Raw genomic sequence first — 12,952 nt, 5'->3', positions numbered from 1 at the left:
TACGGGTGGGAATCAACAAGTTGGGTCTGAAGTGACTGGGGGATTTTATTTTAGAAAGAAAACAGACGTTGATTTTTTTTTTTTTTAGTTACCTCCTCTTAACAACGGGGGAGTTTCATTGCCGGGGGAAGCGGCGGAGCCGGTCCCCGCCGCGGCCGGGGATGGCTCTGGTGCCGTGCTGACACCTGCTGTCAGCCCTGCCGCGGGAGTGCGGAGCCGCCGAGCTCCGCCGCCAAAACTCCTGCCGGCTCTGAGAGGATTCTCATGGAAAGGGCTCCGACGGAAACAGGGGAAAGCGCGTGGCAGCCGAGCAGTGAGGCTTGTGGCAGCTGTCAAAGTGTACAGACACGGGACGAGTCTTGTATGTTGCCTCAAGTTTGCCTGTTTTTCACTGTTTGCATTTTGTTCTCACCCAGCTTCAAGTAAACTATGTATGTTTTTAGAAAATTATCTTTGTTGACATACTTCTCCTCTCTAGGAGGAGAAAGATGATTGATGGTGATGTTCACCAACGAGGTCGAAGAGGTGGCTACCTGTGTAGCCAATCGTGGCCTGTCTGTAAAATTGTATATATTATGGAGTCAGAAAAATAAAGTAGAAGCTTTCCTGCTTGACCTCCTGCTGGCCTGCGTCGTCCTTTCGTGCTCCTAACAGCAGCCACAAGTGTGACCCTCCTTAAAGATGGTCTTGTTTCACCCCCTGCCATGGATGGCCTTGGACTCTTCCAGGGATTGGGGCAGCCACAGCTTCTCTGCACGGCCTGTGCCAGGGTCTCACCACCCTGACATTAAAGATCTTCTTCCTAATATCTAATCTAAACCTACACTCTTTCAGTTCAAATGCATTCCCCCTTTCCTGTCACTACATGTATTTGTAAACAGTCTCTCTCAGTCTTTCCTGTAAATTCCCTTCAGGCACTGGAAGGGGCAATTAGGTCACCCTGAAGCTTTCTCATCTCCAGGCTGAACAATCTCAATTCTCCCAGTCTTTCCTCTTATTAGAGGTGCTCCATCCCTCTGATCAACTTGGTGACCCTCTTTGTCACCAGCCCAACGGGCTTCCAGGGATGAAAAACCGCGGTACCGGTGTCCCACTCTCCACACCCACCGGTGTCATAGACCGGGTCCCCTTCCCCGCGGGTCTTTTCCCGGCAGGGAGCTCAGAGGAGTTTGTTAAGGCGCTCAAGTTGTCGAGTGCCGAGCAGGACCTCATGGAGGGACAACGCGCCCCTCACAGAGCCATCCTTGAAGAGGCTGCGGCCGCGACCGCCATGCTTAGGCCGTCATGTTATGGGGCCGGGCAGGAACAGTGCCTCGGTGCCAAACTCTAATCTGCCTCCGGGCGCAGTTCGGGCGGGCCGTGACGCAGCACGCCGCAAGTGAGCGGCGGCGGCGGGGCGGGGCCACCTCCGGTGCCTCAGCAAAACCCTTCCGGGTGGAGCTGGCCCTGGTGGGTGCGTTTCGCCGTTGAGGCGGCCATGGCGCGAGCGCGGCAGTGAAGGAGCGCAGCGGGGCTGGGGCCGCGCCGGGCACTGACGGGGGTCTCGCTCCCCCCAGGACGGTACGGAAGCAGTGGGGCCTCGCCCTTCCTCTGAAGCGGGCCGGGGCTATGCGAGGGCCGCGGTGCCGCCTGCCCTAGGCCCGGGCCCGGTGGGGAGCGGCGAGCGGGGCCTGATGCGGGAGTACAAGGTGGTGGTGCTGGGCAGCGGGGGGGTGGGGAAGTCCGCCCTGACGGTGCAGTTTGTCACTGGGACCTTCATCGAGAAGTACGACCCCACCATTGAGGACTTTTACCGCAAGGAGATCGAGGTGGACTCGTCCCCCTCTGTGCTGGAGATCCTGGACACGGCGGGCACCGAGCAGTTCGCCTCCATGCGCGACCTCTACATCAAGAACGGGCAGGGATTCATCCTCGTCTACAGCCTGGTCAACCAGCAGTCCTTCCAGGTAACCTCTCCCGATGTCCCGTCCTCTGATGAAGCTGGCCCTGCCCCGGGGAAGGCGCTGGGCCGAGGAGGAAGTTTTAGGGGTAGCCACGTGTGCGTAGAAGCGCTTTATCTCCGGAGGGCAAAAAGTGTAAATGCCCAGCTTGAAAGTGCGTTTACCAGCCCTGCTTCCTGATGGACAACTGCTTGCTTTGCAGGTACTTATTAGGATGCCACCATTGTTAAATCCCACGCAGTGCTGGAGAACAATGACTTCTTCCCACTTCCCCAACAGAAGTCTCTTGGCAATCCCCTTTTGTGAAGAAATCACTCGATATTAAAATCGAGACTTCCCCTTCCAACCCCCTCTCCTTTCTAAAAGGCATATTTCTGTAGTTGCTCTTGAAGAGAGTCTCATTGTTCTGCAGTTGTGACTTGTTAAATGAGCTGCTATTTTCCGCTCCTTCCCCCCAAAATATATTCCTGTCCAGCACGAACTCCATGCTCTCACAGCGTAGGTGGAGTACTGGAGAGGAGAACTAGCTATACACGGTAATTTGTGGCTCTGGATTTGATTTCTACTATTGAAACTCTCCAAAAGAAAAAAAGGAATTGTCTCAGCCAGTAACTGGTCTAAGCTGCCTGTAGGAACGGGGCTTTGTTTTTGGGCAATAAGTGAGTTTAGCAGCACTCCATGTAGCGCAGGGATTTGTAACTCCTGCCTTGGCTTGGGCTGCTGAGCTGGGTGCGTTTCAGCTGCTTGGCAAGACCTTGCACACCCCCACTGTTTGCTTCTGCTGAAGGCTAAACCTTATCTTAGCAGAGGCCTCGAAACAACCCTGTGCAAGCCAAAGACATGTTTATCTTTGGAAAACAACAGCAGTGACAATGGGATGCTTCTGCTCTCATTTTCACTGATTTTTGGGTTCTAGCGAGCCCGCATTATTTGAGGAATGAATGTACAGTAATCCACCTTGTTAATATTTAATTATTCACATCTGTCTGTAGTGTGTTTGCTCTGAAGGCTGTAGGTGTAAACCACTCTGCAGTTCTTTACACAGTGGTAACTTCAAACGCTGGGATTGCTTTGTCTCAGAACTATGCAAGAATTTCTAGTTCTGATAGTAACTTAAAAAGACTCGGAGGCAGAGGAGGCTGACTCAGACTTTCAAGTGTAAACTCCCCATGTCGGCTCAGACTTGAATAAATGCATCTTTAGGTAATAAAATCTCTTTACAGCATCTAATTTGGTTACTTACACGTGATTAAATGTGTTCACAATGAATTATTCTAAGCATTCCAGGACTGAGAAGGCTTTATTTAAATTGATGGATTTCTCAAGCTGTAAACTAAGCACAAACTTCCTAAATGGTTGTGTAATAGCATGCCCCTGCTAGGGTTACAGGTCCTTAGACTTAAGACAACTTCTTCAGAAAGCTGAAACCAGACTTCAGAGCAGCAATGCCATGTCCTCTGGCTGAACTGACTGAGACCACAGCAGTCACTTTCTGTTTGTATATGCACATAAATTCTATAAAATGTGCATGCTTTTATATAAATGAAGTAACTTAGTGATAGGCAGTAAATTTTCTCTGAATTCTAGATCTGTGTGACTATGAGTTTAAGAAGCCTTCTAATGTATTTTTAATGTTCAGTTGCACGTGAGGGTTATTAAAATGTGTTTCTCTAGTGGTTCTATAGCAATTCCATGTGATTCCTTGCATGTACTAACCAGCTGGATTGTTTGACCAGGACATCAAGCCTATGAGGGACCAGATTGTCCGGGTGAAGAGATATGAGAAAGTTCCTCTGATCCTAGTGGGGAATAAAGTGGATCTGGAGTCGGAGAGGGAAGTCTTATCTGCAGAAGGTAGAGCCCTGGCTCAGGACTGGGGTTGTCCCTTCCTGGAGACGTCAGCCAAGAGCAAAACAATGGTGGATGAACTGTTTGCTGAGATCGTCCGGCAAATGAACTATGCCTCCCTGCCTGAAAAACAAGATCAATGTTGTACAACTTGCATCATCCAGTGAGAGAAATTAAGAAAAACCTCAACCATGGCCACACAGAGCAGGTTGGTGGAACAGTCATCACTAACTGAGGTGCCTAAACATGGTGTTTCAGTAAGAGATAAAGGGACAGGGAGTCTGAAATGAGGCAGTCTAACCTGGAGGCAGCCATCCTCCAAAAGAGATGGGAGCCTGTGAATGTGATTGAGTCAAATGGACTTCTTGTGTTACCTCAGTAGGGTTAGTCAGGGAACGCTGCATTTGCTTGCAGTAATTTTACAGTGATGCAAAGTGAATGATCTCATCTGCACCTAGACTGTCAGTGCTGTATTTGATGCTATGTTATTCTGCATAAGTGCTTTGTGACGTTGCAGTGGATATAAACCCACTTGTAGCTGGTATCTGAATTATTTTCAAGTAATGAGAGTTAGCTTGGAGTTCAATGGGATTATTGTGACCAAGTTTCCCAGTAGTTTTTGAGACTTTGAGCTTGTTTAAAATAGATAAAGTTCTGTAGTACAGAAACTGACAGTACTCTTCTGCCTTATCAGTGGAATAAGTTTCTCTTGCAAGAGAGCCACCTTGAGTGCTGAGAAGTGGCTCGAAGCCCACATGTAATAGTCAAGGGCATGCACAAAGTGCTCTTCATCTCAGATCTCCAGAGCAGAGAACGCACTGTAAAATGGCTTCCCAATGCACGACTCTCCTTTCCCAGTGACTCGTAAGAGGTGTGATTAGAGTGCAGCTTTCAGAGGGCCCTCTGTAAAGCTTCCCAGGTGTATCAGGTGTTGCTTTGGTGTTTATTTTTTTTTCTCCAGGACAGTTGCCCTTGACCTTTCACGTGTGGTCCTTTTCAGCACCTTTTTCACCTGACTGTGAATGGGTCTGTTCCTCCCTGATGTGCATTCCTGTGAGGTGGTTCTGAACCTCCCCACAGTCCTGTTTCCCCTGTAGCTGTTGCAGGTCTTGTTTCAGCACTGGCTTGAATCCACGTTACTGCAAAGCACCGTTGGTGTGCTCTGTGTGCAGCCAGCTGGTCCCTCAGACCTCCAGTTGTCTGTTGGACCTGTCTTTGCAAACAACTCGTCATGATCTTTGAGGGCAAGTGCAGGAATGAGGGAGGATGTGGAAATTCAGGGGAAGGAACTGCCCCTCCTGACAGCTGCGCTGCTTGAGGCTCAGACTCCCAGTGCCATGTTAGTAACTTGCTTAACTCAAAGGAGCTTTTTGTGTCTGAGTGACAAGAGGGAAAATAGATTATTACTGGAAGCTTTGGACCATGTATCCTCTTTAATCTTGAGTGCAAGGTCAGAGAGTGAAGTCTCAAAGCTTGTCTTTGAGATTGTTATCAAGTGCTTTGTAAATATAAAGTTTTAGGTGCTCATGGCCCTAGCACTGTCATGCTACAGATAATACATGATGTTTTTATCTCCAGTTCTGTGAAATTAGGAAGGGCTGCTGTTATTGTGTAAGAGGTATGTGTAAATTTGAGATTTGCTTGTTGCAAGGTGAGCAAGCTTGTTGTTTTGGAGCAGAGGAAAATACGAATAAAGTCTTTCATTGTACATTAATAACACTTGCAGAGTCTATAGAGTTCTAGGAAGAAATGAATCTAAGAAATTACTGCCTTTTTTTTTTTTGAGTGCTGCAGAGGTAGTATCCTGAATCGTGTATAGTAATGCAATGTTACAGCTATTTCTAAGGCAGCTTTGCAAACAAGATTATGTGGACTAGAAGTATCATGCCAAAGAATATGGCAATCTCCTGGGTTACTAATGGTTCATCTTGTGCAGGTTACTGTCTTAAACTCTGACAAAATCAGCCTTTCATCCTTGAAATTTATAGTTCTGGAATTGATTGCTTCCAAGGGAGGCTTTGTAACCTGTCTGCTTCTGGATTTACACTGAGTAGCACATTTAATCTTAAAGGTGAAATTGAAGAAGGGGCAGGGCCACGTTAGTCCTTTGAATGATAACTTATGCCTAGATTTGGTGGGTTTCCTAAACATGTTCTTGCTTCAGAAAAACCATCTGTATTATGTCTTTGGGAGCTTTTGAGACAGAGGATCTAAGCTTTTGTGATAGGGATTTCCTCTCCTTCCTTCTGCCTGGCTTAGACAATCACCCCAAGCCTTTAGCAGCAAACTGCTTCCTTGTTTCTGGAGAATGCTGTCTCTGCCCAGTATAGTCTCATCACCTATGCCAAACAAGTCTTTCCCTCCTGATCCATTTCCTATTCAGTCCAGTTCTCACCATGTCTGAAACTTGTATTACTCATTCTGGCTTTTCACAGGCTTCATGCTCTGTATATTTCATTTCAGCCTAACACTTTTGGGGTACTTTTCCTGGCTCCCACTCTATCCTTGTTCTTTGATTGAATGGATGTAGGATCTCATTAACTTTATTGTAAGCCTTTGCTGCTTGATAATTTCTGTCTGATGTGCTCTGGTAGGAGAGGTGCTGATGGTGTCTTGTGATAGCTCTAATCAGCTTTGTAATCCTGCTTATCTGTGATCCAGGAAACAATTGCTGTTTGTCAAACCTCTGCTTTAGGAGTGACCCCTCCTAGGTAAATTGAAACTGAGGAAGTAGAACCAGCTGTCTGAAAATCTGTGTGTAGGAAGTGGGCTTGAACTACAGCTGTGTCCTGGGATCATCATCATCATCTTGGAGTTCTGTAACCTGGCTGTGTCCAGGAGGAATCTTGGGTGTGTCAGTTCACAGAGCAGTACATACAACAGTTTGTATTCCTGCAGTTCTGGTGCAGAAACCCACAGGAGGGGTGGGGGTGGATTTTTTTTGCTGGGCCTAGCTTTGCCTGAGGCTGTTCCAGTGTTGGTTTTAACTCACAGGTACCACTTAACCTCTTTTTGGTGCTGGTACCTCGGCCTGTCTGTCAGCTGTGATGTGTAGGTTCTTTCATGACATTTTTGAGAAGCATTTGCTAAACTGCTGTTCCAGTCAACTGCCTTGGATGAGATGAAGGATGGAACATAACTACATAGTCAGGATAACCCATAGTTCCTTTTAAAAATGTATGTTGTTCTCACATCCTGTTTCCCACCTCCCCTTTCCTGTTTCTGCAGTGGTCTTCTGCTGTTTTGCTCTTGCATTCATAGATAGGAGAGTTCCAGGACCTGCTTTGTGTTCCTTGATCCAATATTTCTCTTGAATTTTCAGTATGACACTGTTTTGTATTTTGAATCTTCTTTAAAGTATGGTACCTGGTACAGTGCTCGTACACTAAAGTCTTTCTGATACTAATAGGATTGGTAACACCTTAATGTTGGGATGAAAGACTGATTCTGATTAGTGTTTTCTGTTCCCTGTGTTCATGAGTAACTGGTATTAGCAAGGTTGAAGGAAGAGTATTCCTCTCTAGGAATAAAAACTGAAAGTGTACTCTCTTCTGGTCTATGTGGCTGTGCAACACTAGACACATTTATTATACTATATTGTCTAACTTCCCCTTCTCTCTTGCCTGCTCACAGAAGAGACCAGAGAGTGGTATAAAATATCACAGGCAAATGAAGCCAGATAAGATATCGTGTAGTGTTAATTTTAGTAACTAAACACAAATTGGGAGATGACAAATCTGAATTGGGAGGTCCCTAACCTGCAAATGCAAGCATGCTGAAGGGTATGTGGAGGAAAATATCATTACTTCATTTTTCTGTTCTTACTGTTCCCAGCAATTCTTTGCTGGCCACATTATTGAATGCTGGGTTTAGATGAAGGTTTTGGGGTGGATCTAACTCTGGTAGAATGAGGAGCTACACTGTAAATGGTTTGCCTCTTCTGTGCTCCAAGCAAAGATAAAACATCTATTAAGCAGGTCTAATCCATCCCCATTAGAAGCTAAATGTTGATTCACATCTTTTGACAGTACAGGGACCCTCTCTGTCTAAAATTTGTGAACCAGCAAGTGTGTGGGGTGGGAGTGATCTTACCAGACTGGGAGAGAATTGCTGTTAGTTGGAAAACATACAAACAAGCAAGAAAAACCTGGCTGTTGGCTCCTGTCAGGGCAGGAGTGCTGCTCCTGAATGTTGGGGTTGACCAGTTGTTAGGCAAGAAAGGGAACCCTGGCTATGTCAAAGCACTCTGTCATGGCAAACTGTTAGCTGAGAGCAAATCAACAGCTGAAAAGAAATGGTGCAGTAGGAAAACATAAGGTCCTGACTCATTTGGAGAAATTACTTCAAGAATTGAGAAGGCTCCTGAAAAGCCAGGGATCAAGCCAGAGTAAAGTACATGCACATACATATGAGAGATTTCTACAGACTTTGAGCTTTGCCTGAGACTTTTAGCATAGCTCTGGGAGCTACAAGCAAGTTATCTGAAATGCAAAGATGTTTTGGTCACAATGATAATGTGTTGGTGTGCTTGATTGAGAATGGTGGTGTACAGCTCTGTCCCTGCTGAGATTGTCTGAATGTTAAGGGACTTTTTTAGGAGTCATTTAGAGGGTCTGATTGCTGAGAACACAGATGTCAAAACTGAGTTAGTTGGCTCATCTGCTTGTTCCTAGAACTTGTGCTAAAGGCCATTGCTGTATGTTACTGGGTATTATACATACACTAGGTCCTGCATTGGTGCATCTGTACAAGAGAACTTAAATTTTTTGGCTTTTGCAGATCTTTAGATGCAATTTCATATCCCCCAGCAGCAGCTGTTACAAAGTGAATAGCAGTAGGTTGTTACCTGTTTGCCTCTTGTATTACCAGAGTTAGTGGAGCATTTGGGAATGCTGCTGTGGAAAACAGTCCTTTGGAGCTCAGGATGGAAAACTGGCTGTTCCAGGCAGGGGAGGAGCCATGTTCACTTTGGATGTGTATTGAATATGGTTTTCATTAGTTTTTCTTGCTTTTTTTTTTTTTTTTTTTTTTTTTTTTTTTTTTAAATTGCAGATAAAACTCAGAGGAAACTTTCACAGATGCTGCTTTGGAGAACTTTCAGCCCAGGTTGCAGAGCTGAGCCTTGGTAAACCTGTTTCTATTACAGCACATTGCCATACATATAAGTGCATAAGGTTGGTGGCCTCTAGGATCCACACTCCTTAATCAGAATGCTTAGCATGTTTACCATAAGTTTTAAAATCTGTTCTTTATCTATCAGTCCTTTTATAGCTTTCAAAGTTCATATAATAGCTAATATGCAAGAGTTCATTTTTAATAATTTAATTGATTTCTTTAATCAGTTCTGAACTTGTATTTATTAAATACTTAAACTCAGTATTACCTACTCAATGCCTTTTAAAAGAAGACAGTTTTAATGGAGAATAAATTGAGCCTTAAACAAACGGTTACTTCTGTATATTACCTCGCATCAGTGCTTATTTCTCTTTGCAAGGTTTTTTTCCTACAATGTAGTTTGGTAATTCTTTGAGACTTTTTGTTTATGTTTGACAGTGTCATGGAAAGATACTGAAGGCACCTCTTTTGTATGGATATTAGTATCCCTTTTCTTGGCAAATGCAGCTGTGACAATGTGTTTGTAACCAGTCCAATTTGACAGTAGGGATTACTTGGAATGGGATATAAAGTCTTCAGCTGATGTTTCTCACAATCTCGGGTTTCTTAATTGAACGTGACAATTGTAGCATTGAAAAATGGCAGCACACTTTTCCTTCTACTGATTTTCTAAACTTGCGTATTTACAAATTGCTTCTATGCCTTTGAAAAGGGGTAATATATCCTTCAAAATGGACTCTATGCCTACTCTGTCAGCTCAACTTTGCCTGGCACAGTAAGATATCTAGTAGACCTCTGCATATGTAAATCTAATGCAAATAAAATCACTTTACGTTTTCTAGTTTCTGATATTTGTCTTTCTGAATAATATTTTAAGCAATATTTGTTAAAGTTTTTCTTGCACTGTCACAAATTGCTTTTTAATTGCTTTTTTCCCCAGTAAACAAGTTTAATATTAGAGACGCGTTGGTGTATAACAAGGGGAAAAGCACCAGGTTTCAGTGAAACTAACTGCAAGCGTGCTTTAAACAGCCATTGCCTTCCTTATTGTTTACCTGATCAACGTTTTCTCTGAATACTTGAAAATTTTAACAATAACACAGGTCTAAAGAGCAGAATGAAAATGTACAAAGAACAGACAAAATCTTTTTGTTCACCTTTATTAATGTGTTGCATACATGAGAGCTTTTTCTAGCAGTGGTTTAAAATGTATAATTTTTGTTTTGCAGAAATTTAGTAACTGCAGCTCACCTACTGCACCAAAGTTCTAGGTTTTTTGGAGCCCAGCTTTAGTCATTTGAACATGCTTCTAGAAATGTACATTCTTTCCCTGTAATAGCTAAATATCTATGAGAAAAGCTCCAGTAAAAGCAGCGATGGATATATGAGGTTAATCAGTTGAAAACTCACAAATTGTATTGTGGATGATGGCATTTAAAATAATAAAAGATCACCAGTACAGTATCTCAATATTAATGTGTTTTATTGGTAATAATGCAGGCTGACTTTACAATATTAGCAGAAATAAAGATTCTATGTCTACATTCAGTGTTGACTTTGAATCCTGAAAAGAGGACACCAGGATTTCTGCCTGGTTATTGAAAGACCTGATTCTTTTTCTGTGGGATTACTTGAAATATTTTTTCCTGTTTGTACAAACTTTATAAACAGGCTGAGGCTAATACTTAGGTTTGCACTTTAATATCAGAATTAAACCAAACCTTGTATTCAAAGTAGATTTTTTTAAGTGATGGTTGTTGATCTTTTTTGTAGGATGTAAGGAAGTAATAGGATATGAAAGTAATTCATAAAGATCCTACTTTTCCTTTGTCTAAGAAGGAAAAAGTTGGTTGATATTAATCAGTGGTTCATTCCTATGGGTAGTTTTCAAAGCAGTGTTCATTTTCATTGACCTCAGCAAAAAAAAAAGGGGAAAAACCCAAACAATTGAAAAAAAACCCTTAAACTTGAACTGGCTTAGAGTGACAGGGCTGGGAAAATGAAAGATGGTTTCTTCAGCACACTTTGGGGGGAAAAAGGGACCAAAAGTTGATTTAGACTTCCTCAATAGTTTGCATGTGAAGTTGCTTATTAGAGTAAGAGGCTAATAATAAATGCAATATGTATTATCTTTACTATGGCATCTGTTTAGGAGTTGTTCAAATCACTGCAGTAGGGCTCTACAAATAAAAATGTAACCTAACAGCTTGTATCTAATGTACTGTATCAGTGATAGGTGAAATCTGGAATAACAAGTGCAAAAATGGAACAATTACCTATAATGCTTTGTAAAAAGTTTTTTCCAGTAGAATTCATTCTTGTCATTTTGTAAGACAACCCTACAGTCCACCTGTTTGTAACTTTTTTTTAATAAAATAGATATCTGTATTACCAAACCAGGGTGAGTAGTTTGTGTTCAGTTTCTTCTGGAGTGGGCTGAACTGACAAGCTGCTGCTGCTTTTTGTTTTGTGGGTTGTTTTTGAGGTCCTGGTTGTTCTAAATGTAGTAACCACATCTGAATTGTCTTGAGTGAGTCCTGGTGTGGGGGAACAGGGTGTACAGCTGTGCCCCAGCTGGGTGTAGAGCTCACGGTCTCGGGTGCTCTGAGGAGAGAGAAGGAGGAGCAAGGGCTGTGCATCATCTTCCTGTGCAAGGCAGGCACTCCCTGAGCTGAGGACCGGTTCAGAGCAGCCTCCTCACAGGCCAGGGTGATGGAGCTTTGTTCAAAAGAAATCTGTGTTTGTCTTGTGCAACTCTTATGTTCTTGTTTTCATGCAGGCTTTATGTGTGTGAAGATGGCTACAAGTCCTGACATCATCTTGCAGTGTCTGTAGCTGCCCTCCAGCCAGAGCTGACATCTTTCCATCACCCTGGCAGAGTGAGTGCTCCTGGAGCTCTGCCACAGGAGAGGCACAAGATTTTTCCAGAAAACCAAAGTGCCTAAAACTATTTGATGACAATTATCTTAAATGCTCAGTAAAAGCCCTGAATTTGCCAAGTCAATGATTGTCATCTGGGCCCTGTAACAAAAAGTGCATCTTCCTCAGGACATACAGTCATGGTACTGACCTTTAGTGTACTGCATTTGTAACTAAAGCTGTGCATTAATGGAAAATGTGATTTCAAGTTGGGAAAAAGTTGATACCTTGGTACCTTCAGTCCTCAGCAATGTGTCAACAGGCAAAACCATGTAGCCTGCTCACCACCCCTCCTCCAGCTGAAACAGCATTAGCCTTATCTTGTTGGTAGGTTTCTGTGCCATTTCTTCTTCCTGCTCACACTTCCTTTGCTGAAATAGAGAAGTGGTTTCCATCTCGAGAGGAAAATTATAGAGAAGAGTGGGGTGTGCTTCTAAGTGATTTTGGGTGAAATGTCTGCTTCCCTAACCTAGCTGAGAGATGAGGGTGAAGCATGCCCTGTTCTCATTAGTGTCACTGAGGGTGGGAGCTGACACTTTAGGATCAGTCTGCTTTGAGGTTTTAATATTGGGTTCGTTGGTGTGTGTCCGACTTCTCATGTGGTTTAAAAGAAGTCGGAATGAAGCAATAATACTCCCAATTCCTGATGGCACTCAGTATAACTAAGGAAGCTGCTTCCTGTTTCCACTTGTAGGTTGGGAAGTGATGTGAGTACACCTGTTAAGCCCCTGTGACTTACACCACTGGTTTGTTTCCAGGTGACACTGTAATACAGGCTGGGTTGGGGATTTTAAGGAAGGACATAAGATTCTTATTTAAGACTATTATCTTTCAAAAGTTTTGGTGCTGAGAGTGAACTCAGTTGCTGCTACACAGACTTGTGTAGCATCCTTTGGTAAATAGGTGTGGCAGTCATGTTGCTCTGTCTGTTTTTGGGGCTGTTTATATAGTTTCATGGCAGCTTTTTCTTTGGTCTATCAGGTCTTGCTATACAGGTGCCTGCAGAAATCTCCCAGTGTCCTGCTTCCCCTGTGCAGCCAGAGGACAGGGATGTTCCCCCACAGCAATTAGAGAGCAGGAGCCAGCTGCAGCACAGGTGAGAGGCCTGTCCCCACCCTGCTCTCCCAGCC

General features: G+C 43.8%; 1 protein-coding gene across 1 annotated transcript; it reads left to right on the top strand.

Annotated features, from left to right (window-relative positions):
- Nucleotides 1-1,452: 1,452 nt before the first annotated feature.
- LOC136373241 (ras-related protein Rap-2c-like) lies at nucleotides 1,453-9,281 on the top strand. The gene is made up of 3 exons (XM_066338160.1): nucleotides 1,453-1,946; nucleotides 3,677-3,996; nucleotides 8,841-9,281. Exons 1-2 carry the CDS (start codon nucleotides 1,674-1,676, stop codon nucleotides 3,953-3,955), a joined length of 552 nt encoding a protein of 183 aa, XP_066194257.1. The 5' UTR covers nucleotides 1,453-1,673; the 3' UTR covers nucleotides 3,956-3,996; nucleotides 8,841-9,281.
- Nucleotides 9,282-12,952: the final 3,671 nt, after the last annotated feature.

Source organism: Sylvia atricapilla, chromosome W (genome assembly GCF_009819655.1).
Source record: "Sylvia atricapilla isolate bSylAtr1 chromosome W, bSylAtr1.pri, whole genome shotgun sequence".
Taxonomy (NCBI): Eukaryota; Metazoa; Chordata; class Aves; order Passeriformes; family Sylviidae; genus Sylvia; species Sylvia atricapilla.
The sequence above is the reverse complement of the archived record's forward strand: the minus strand, read 5'-3'. Positions and strand labels throughout refer to the sequence as shown.

What these genes read in the sequence shown, in the direction of transcription:
- LOC136373241 (XM_066338160.1), top strand. Translation starts at nt 1,674, where the DNA reads ATGCGGGAGTACAAGGTGGTGGTGCTGGGCAGCGGGGGGGTGGGGAAG. An exon ending in TCAACCAGCAGTCCTTCCAG is followed by an intron (nt 1,947 to 3,676) that starts GTAACCTCTCCC and finishes TTGTTTGACCAG; the next exon opens with GACATCAAGCCTATGAGGGA.